The 9,052-nt window shown below is 40.0% G+C and overlaps 1 protein-coding gene across 2 annotated transcripts; it reads left to right on the plus strand.

Moving 5' to 3' along the window:
- The first annotated feature begins 2,207 nt into the window (after positions 1-2,207).
- Positions 2,208-8,180, plus strand: LOC106568163 (protein phosphatase 1 regulatory subunit 3B). Of its 2 annotated transcripts, XM_014138247.3 has the most exons (3): positions 2,208-2,574; positions 5,926-6,569; positions 7,221-8,180. In XM_014138247.3, exons 2-3 carry the CDS (start codon positions 5,973-5,975, stop codon positions 7,404-7,406), a joined length of 783 nt encoding a protein of 260 aa, XP_013993722.1. In that variant the 5' UTR covers positions 2,208-2,574; positions 5,926-5,972; the 3' UTR covers positions 7,407-8,180. The 2 variants fall into 2 exon arrangements, with proteins under 2 accessions (XP_013993722.1, XP_013993721.1); XM_014138246.3 differs by having other exon boundaries at positions 5,926-8,180.
- The last annotated feature ends 872 nt before the right edge of the window (positions 8,181-9,052 follow it).

Raw genomic sequence — 9,052 nt, forward strand, 5'->3', positions numbered from 1 at the left:
AGAAAGATGCCAGAGTTTCCGGCTTGGATTTCCGAGTTGGATGACAGTTAAACAGTTCCCATTTGTCTTGTACACACTGATGTCGGAAGTCGGAACGTTTCGATTCCCGAGTTCTGTTGTTTTGAACGTGACAAGTCTCAGACTTAAGTATATAGCGAACATAGACGGGTTATTTAGCAACACAAGCGACGCGTGCACAACAATGGGGCAAAACAGACAGGGTTGGCTTAGATTGTTGACAACATGTAAACTATATTTCATCTCCAATGTTTATTGAAAACTTAAATACATTTGCACAATTAGCACTTGTTGTCTCTTAAATACATTGTTACAGTTGTTGATTAGCCAGCTAGTGAATTTTAGCCATATTGACATGAAATCAGTCAAAACACCTCAAAACAAAACAAGATGACACTAGCTGAAACGAGTTACTTATAATTCCCCACATGGCAGTTTCTTGTCATTGTTGGTAGCTATCCGGCTATCCAGAATCACAACTCATGGACTTCTGCCCCATTGAAGCGTGCGCATAGTTTTCGTGACTGTCAGATAACCCATCTATAGAGCAGCGGAATAATTTAATTTGAGTCTTCAGGCAAGAGCCCCGTACTGGGGGTTGGAGATGTGTTTATTTGGATATTACAAAGAAAAAACTTTAGAAACAATGGCAACACTGCCATGTTGCACAGAGCCTTGCTGTTGGTAAACCACAACAGTGTCCAACTCGCAGCTGTCAGCAGATGCACCTCCCCCAACTTCACTCCTTGACTTGTCTACTTTTCGTCGAGCCTTGCTGCTCAAACACACCCAATGTAACACAGATCAGGTTTAAAAGCATTCAATACATGTTTTTGGGGGACAATGAAGTCATATATTGCTAACTAACAACAAAATAAATTTTAGTGTTTGTGATCTAGGACTAGGTAATGACTAGCTCAATGGGGTAAATGCAGATGGGCAACCCTCTCCTTCAGCCTTTTTATTTATAGTCACTGATTATTTGGGCTGGAAATTGCCAGGGACCTCACGATACAATACTATCTCATACTCAGGTGCCGATACAATATGTTTGCAATTCTCCCGATTATGTCACAGCCGCACCACATCTCCAGCGCTTGACATCGCTGGTCTATTAACCACCGGTTCCGGCAAATGATTATGCACACCTGGACTTCATCATCGCCTTGATTACCTTTCCTTTATTTAGCCTCAGTCATCAGGCAGTATTGGTTTGCGTTCATGTTCAGTATACATCTCCTGTTATGTTCATTTGCCTTTCATCATTGTTATTAAACTCTCCTTCTGCACCTACTTCCTGACTCCCTTCGTGTATGTGACAGATTGTATATGTATTGTGATTCGATAATGCGATTTGATGTTCCAAACATATTGCTCACTACATGTCTGCTGCAGCGAGACGTGAAAATTAGTTGGCTGACTATTTAAAAACATTACAAATATCAGAGTCCTGGTGTAGATACAGCCGACTAGCGCTAGCTAACGCTACCTATTTTTACAAACCAATTATCGATATAATCACTGCACCTGTACATAGCCCATCTATAATTTAGCCCAAACAACTACCTCTTCCCCTACTGTATTTATTTATTTAATTTATTTTGCTCCTTTGCACCCCATTATCTCTATTTCTACTTTGCACTTTCTTCTACTGCAAATCTACAATTCCAGTGTTTTACTTGCTATATTGTATTTACTTTGCCACCATGGACTTTTTTTGCCTTTACCTCCCTTATCTCACCTCATTTGCTCACATTGTACATAGACTTATTTTTCTACTGTATTATTGACTGTATATTTATTTTACTCCATGTGTAACTCTGTGTTGTTGTATGTTGTCGAACTGCTTTGCTTTATCTTGGCCAGGTCGCAATTGTAAATGAGAACTTGTTCTCAACTTGCCTACCTGGTTAAATAAAGGTGAAATAAATAAAAAATAATATCATCCAAAATAATATTGCGATATGTAACTATTGATTTCACTACTGACGATCAGTTGGGCTACAGTTGATAATGCTTATTGCAAAACAGCATAATCTGATAATATGGACCAATATGTTATTGGGTTTAATTATATTATATTTAGATTATGTTTTTAGTTTCATTCATTTCGGAGTAGAATGTCGTTTGAAAAAGTCACCGGAACTGACCGTGTCACAGTCGTTCTACAAAACCATAACCACTGTTTCGAACGTGCCCCATCATTCACCGAGCATTCCTTCACGGCCTACTGTGATTGGCTACAGGTACTCGTTCACGTGAAACCAGCATGTTTTATTTAATGTATATACCCTGTGAACCCAGTATGGCGTTTAAAGCAACGAGCCGGTGGCATGACTGAAACTGGATACAGTTCGTGAAGTTGCGACAGGTCATTGATTTGTAGCAATTATAGAGTAACATTGCTGCAAAAGTGATATCTATACCTACATTGTAGCCCACATATAAACGACACGAAAGAGGAGCTTTTACCGCTGAGGGCCGTGCAATTGTGATTTCTGACTGGTAGACGTACCCTATCACTTAATTGCAAATATTTCTAACAAACTGCACAAGGTAAGCTTGTTTCTTGACTGAATAAAAATATAACTTGTGTTAGTTACTAACCACTCCAGTTTGCAGTGGTTAGTAACCTAGTATATAACATCGAGGTCACTGTTTTTGCTCCATATTCAAAGAAGCTGAAACCAGCGGTATATTCATTACGGAAACCGTTTAAGAACCAAACGAGCAAAACTCGGAACTTCTATTGGACAAATTCATTTAGGTCCGTCCCCGCTTCGTTCCTTTAGGTTTCGTTTAAGAAACGTCTTGCAACCGAATGGGCGGAATGAATATACCCCTGAAAGAATAGAGCGGAGAACGAATCTCATCTGGCGTAATACTAAATGCAGGGCACTAATCTCATCCTGTATAGGACAACATGTGCGTAACACTGAGTAAATAATGGCCATATCTGTACCATTACTGTTCTGAAATCCATGTAAGTGGTTAAAGTTTAGTAGTGTAGCCAAATAAGTCTGTCAGATATTAACTCTCGAGAACCCATACAGCCAGCCCTATACAATTCGCTAGCATTGGGGTCTATGAATGGATTAGCCAGAATAGGTCCGAACTGTGTATTCAGCAGTAAGTACAGCTGGAGAACCCCACATGCCGGAACGCACTGACGCTATCAAATCGGAGAAGATTAAAATACTACTAGTTTTTAATAAAACTATTTTTTTGGTCCTCACACTATGTAGCAGTAACCACAGCAGCCATTTTCATTTTGGGGACGGCACGTAGAACATCGCTTTGAACCACAATGTATAGTCCAAGGGGGCGTGGTACTCTTATCAATCCAATTATAGAATTTGATCGTTCATATTGAATAATATTAGTATGGTTAAATTTCAAAATGTTCAGACACACTCGTAAAATGTAAAAGTAGCAAATTATTTAAAATGTTTACATTTCAAATTTTTCTACCCTGTAAAATTGATTTTTACAACGTTTTCCCAAATGTTCTAATTTACCTTGTTGAAATTTTGGTGCATTTAAGAAAACTGAGTGATTTCTAAAATGGTTCAATTGGACGCTAATATTACAGTGCAGGACAGAGACCCAGCTCATCCACAGTAGTAAATGAATGTGGGCATTTGAGGCTAAATCTCTCACAGACAGGCGCCCCAGAGCAGACAGGAGAGTGTTGTGAGTCAAGGACTAGGGCCTTTTGTGGGCGAGGTTTGTCACTGTTCACATACACTGTTTCTCCCTGCAACTTCAGACTATAGGTATAATCTTCTAACGGCCATGGTGTGCTATGAGCACAACTTAGTGAAGAGACCTAGGATTGAGTCCACGTCAGTCTGCACTCTGAATTTGCTACAACGTTCTGCTGTGTAGTCGTAAGTGAACACTAGGGTTGTGCCGATCTTCTTGTTATCGTATCCGTTTTATCACAGTTGATACTCGTAATCGGATTTACCTGTGATCGGAAAACCCGGAAGTGCACTGTAAATGCTGGTGAAGCCTATCACTCAGAGTGCATCTTTATGTTCCTTCACACACATTGTTCAAAGGTAAACGACCCCGACAATCCTATTCAATTATCAACAAAATAGGCTAATAAATAACCTAATGCATGGCTGGCTACTACTGCTTTCATTTATTCCAGACACAGATTTAGATTAAGTTAGGCTAAATCGCTTGCCCCATATTGTTTCACTTTGGAGCCGAGCGAAAATATTCTTTCCCGACACTTAAACTATCTACATTTGTTTTTTTATTTTCTAATGATCTGTCGCTCTGTAAACATGCCTAGGCGAGAATAAATAATAGCAAGCAAGCATGGGCTTGGATCACAAAATAACGACAGATGTCGTTAGAAATAGAATAGTTATACGGACAGACAAAGTAGGCATACTAAACAACGCCAAGTAGTATGACAAAAACAACCATATGGCTAATGCAAAGTTTACAGGAACTACAGTGCATTCGGAAAGTACTCAGACCCCTTCACTTTTTCCACATTTTGTTATGTTACAGCCTTATTCTAAAATTGATTAATTGAAAAACATCCCCACAACATGATGCTGCCACCACCATGCTTCACTGTAGGGATGGTATTGGCCAGGTGATGAGCGGTGTCTGATTTCCTTCAGACGTGACGCTTGTCATTCAGGCCAAAAAGTTAAATCTTGGTCCCCACAGACCAGAGAACTTTGGAGCTCTGTCAGTGGCCATCAGGTTCTTGGTCACATTCCTGACCAAGGCCCTTCTCCACTGATTGCTCACTTTGGCTGGGAGGCCAGCTCTAGGAAGAGTCGTGATGGTTCCAAACTTCTTCAATTTAGAAATGATGGCGGCCACTGTTCTTGGGGACCTTCAATGCTGCAGAGATGTTTTGTTACCCTTCCCCACATCTGTGCCTCGACACAATCCTGTCTCAGAGCTCGACAGACAATTCCTTCGACCTCATTGCTTGGTTTTTGCTCTGACCTGCACTGTCAACTATGGGACCTTAAATGGACAGGTGTGCCTTTCCAAATCATGTCCAATCATTTGAATTTACCACAGGTGGACTCCAAACAAGTTGTAGAAACATTTCAAGGATGATCAATGGAAACAGGATGCACCTGAGCTCAATTTCGAGTCTCATAGCAAAGGGTTTGATTACTTTTGTAAAAAATGTTTTTCAGGTATTTTTTTAAATAAATGTGTTAAAATTTCTAAACCTGTTTTCGCTTTGTCATTATGGGGTATTGTCTGTAGATTGAGGGGAAAAACAATTTAATCCCTTTTAGAATGAGGTTGTAACGTAACAAAAGTGGAAAAAGTGAGGGGGTCTGAATACTTTCCCGAATGCAATGTATGCTGCCTAGTCAGATATCAGAGGACTGATGACAGTGCTGCTGCCTCACCACCTCAAGACAAGACTAGCCAATCAAATGTGTCAAGTACATGAAATGTAGGTATGGAGACATCAAATTAATTGATTGTTTGAGAAAAATACAAACAGCATTTCAGAAGGCTATAAATGATCACCTTCCCTTTTTTCAAATGACTGTACAAATGGTAAAGGCATGATTATACACCTTGAACAAGAAGGTTAGAGAATACCTTTTGGTAACTTAAACATTGATCTTATGCAACACACACAACCAGAGGCATGTGATGGCTGTACATAAATCAGGACCTCTCTGTCAGCTGAAATAGCGTCTTTGACTTTCATTAAAGGAAATAGCCTATGTTTCTGTGACCACACATGTAGCCTACTGTTTCGTAATGTTTTGTGTGCAAATTCAGCAAGAATACTGTATGCATTTCACTAGAGAATTTGTTCTCTGGCAAACATTGTTTGAAGCAACTTGTCGAATGACAATTGTTTCACCACAACTTTCTTGTATGTTTTTCTTCCCTTAGTGTATTCAGCCTTTTTCCTCAAGTCCGCCAGGCTGATTGAATTTGCCATGCCGCTCTACCTGTCGAACGACGACTTCTGCTACAGGACCCCAAAATCACTGAAACCACTACGACCCTGTCTGAACCCTTGCCTGAGGTTCAAATCCTCTGCTCCTCCTAAGCAGATTAAATCAGAGGGCGCTATTCATGAGGAGAATGGGAAACCCAAAAGGCGAGTGTCCTTTGCCGACCACAATGGCCTGGCCCTCACCAAGGTGAAGGTTTATTCCCTGTTCGACGATGCCATTGACATCCCACTCAACATCACAGAGCTGTTCAGCGCTGCGCTCAAATTAACAGATGAGGACAGACTGGTGCTGGATTTCACCCAGCCCTCTTCTGACTACCTGCTCTTCCGCCAGCGTTTGGAGACCGAGCTTGTCTGCTTGGAAAATTGCATGTTGAAAAAGAGGGCACTGGCTGGAACTGTGAAGGTAAAAAACCTGTCCTTCGAGAAGTCTCTAAAGGTGCGTTTGACCTTTGACACCTGGAAAAGCTACACTGACTTGGAGTGCCATTATGTCAAGGACACATACACAGGCTCGGACCGTGACACCTTCTCCTTCGAGGTTTCCCTTCCAGCTGCACTGATACCACACGAGAAGGTAGAGTTTGCCATCTGCTATGAAGTCAATGGCCAGACATACTGGGACAGCAACCAGGGCCAGAACTACAGGATTATCCAGTCTGCTCTGAAGAGTGATGGCCAGGGTAGCTTCAGCAGTACCCAGCAGATGCACTCCTTTGATTTGGGAATTCACTTCGATCACTACGGTAGTCCCAGGTGCTCCCATGGGATCTGCCCAGAGTGGCCAAGATATTCAGGATATGAGGAGATTCGACCTTACTACTGAAAAAAAAAAAGTCATCCTTAAAGGGATACTTCAGGATTTTGGCAATGAGAGTCGAATTAACTCGTAGATACCATTTGTCTCTGCGTGCAGTTTGAAGGAAGTTGCTAACTAGCGCTAGCGCAATTGCTAACTAGTATTAGTCCAATGACTGAAAGTCTATGCGTGTCTGCTAGCAGATACCCATAGACTTTGTCACTGTGCTAATGCTAGTTAGCATTGGATCGCAAAACTATCTCTAACTTCCTTCATACTGGACACAGACATAAAAATGGCTCTGGGGAAGTAGATAATGGGCCTCATTGCCAAAATCCCAAAGTATCCTTTTAAAGTGTGTTTTTGTTCAAAGGGCTGTTCCAGATCAGTTGTGAAAATGTTTAATTTCTTTTCAAATTCACTCAACAGGAGGCCAGTCTTGCCATGCTCGGTGGAACAAAAGCAAATAAGAAAAAGAAAGGGGGTGTTCTAAGGATATTAAGGTTTTTGGATGGGGGCTATATACTCTCTGTGGATGATCATAACTTCAATGCTCAGATGGGACATTTTACTGATTGCATGACCGGTTTAATAAACAGACATTTCTCAGTGTAGGTGTTTACTGGACCAAGAGAAATGTAATTAATATCTATCTTTTGTAACTGATCTATGTGTTCAGATGAGCCATTGTTGACTCAACAGGAAAATTACACTAATGTAGCCTATTGAATATGAAATATATTTTTTATCACCAAAATAGAAACAAAACAAGAGATTATGCAAAACAACTATCTCATGAAAGAGAAAAGAGCTATGGCTGATCTAGTTTAAAAAAACAACTACTTGTATAGCTTTTCACTTATGATGATCTGTGTGATGCACATAACATGTATAAATGGCTTGAATAATTGGAAGAACAGTGTTTCTAATTATGGATGTCAAACTCGGTGATTTAAATAATCTATTTGGAAACCAAACGTCCATGTCCTCTCACGTCACATTTCTTGAGTTCTTTAATTTGATGTCTGTTAAGTAATAGACCTCAGAATTGAAATGGGGGCCTTTAAGTCACTTCAGGATTTGCACCATACGTTTGTACAAAGTTCATTCTGGTGTTGTGTGTTATTAATTCCTTCCATTTTTAAAGGAGGGAACGGTAGGAATTAATTTGGGACTCAACTTTAGAAATGCACATTTGTCTGCTCATGTTTTCATTTACTCCAATTGAAATGTTTTACTGTGTTCACTATGCTGCTTGATGTAAATAAGTCATTGGATATGTTTTTAAAAGCAAGTATTAGGATGGATTTTGTAGGTCAGAAATTCTTTTAAGATGCTGTATTATATTCATTCTGAAAATGTGAAATAAATGTTCAGAGATCAAGAATATTTTGTTAGTTTAAACTCTTCTTTGAAGTACAGAGATGGTATTATTATTACTGTGGGTGATATGAAAAGCTTTTTGATTACAAATCGGTAAATAACGGGTATCCTTTGAAGCAACCTATATCTACTCAGGGTTTTCTAAAACTAACCAGCTTCAGTTAGCTTTACATTCCAGCTCAGGCTTAATCCGTAATACGACAGTGGATATTGCTTGTCCTCCTGCCGCTAACTCAAGCAGGCTTGTAACTGTGCATGCATGTCGCACATGGCTACAAGTATGGGTCACTACATATGTGGAGTGTCTGAAAGTGGGTGTGTCAACAAGTGGGAGGGTCAACGGTGATAAGCATTATACCAGCGCTCTGTAATTAGATGGTTTTGATTGAGGGTGTTTTTTGTTTCTTTAACACGTTTTTATTGGTCAGTTCCCGACTGAAACAAGACTGGGAGATCTAAAAGCCACTTTTCTTGGAGAATCATACTGTGACATTTGTTAACAAAACACACAAACACCTCACTTAGTCTTAATAGTAATGTTGATGTCAGTTATTAGTCTACTGGTTTATGATATCAAATCAAGAATACAGTTTCAGAAGAAAGGGCTTTGTTTCTCGCCATTTTGAGCCTGTAATCGAACCCACAAATGCTGATGCTCCAGATACTCAACTAGTCTAAAGAAGGCCAGTTTTATTGCTTCTTTAATCAGAATGACAGTTTTCAGCTGTGCTAGCATAATTGCAAAAGGGTTTTCTAATGATCAATTAGCCTTTTAAAATAATCTTGGATTAGCTAACACTACGTGCCATTGGAACACAGGAGTGATGGTTGCTGATAATGGGCCCCTGTACGCCGATGTAGATATTCCATAACAAATC

The sequence above is a fragment of the Salmo salar genome, chromosome 13, assembly GCF_965601325.2.
Source record: "Salmo salar chromosome 13, fSalSal1, whole genome shotgun sequence".
In the NCBI taxonomy this organism is placed as follows: domain Eukaryota; kingdom Metazoa; phylum Chordata; class Actinopteri; order Salmoniformes; family Salmonidae; genus Salmo; species Salmo salar.

Excerpts from the sequence above, each read along its gene's own strand:
- LOC106568163 (XM_014138246.3), top strand. The coding sequence starts at position 5,973 with ATGCCGCTCTACCTGTCGAACGACGACTTCTGCTACAGGACCCCAAAA.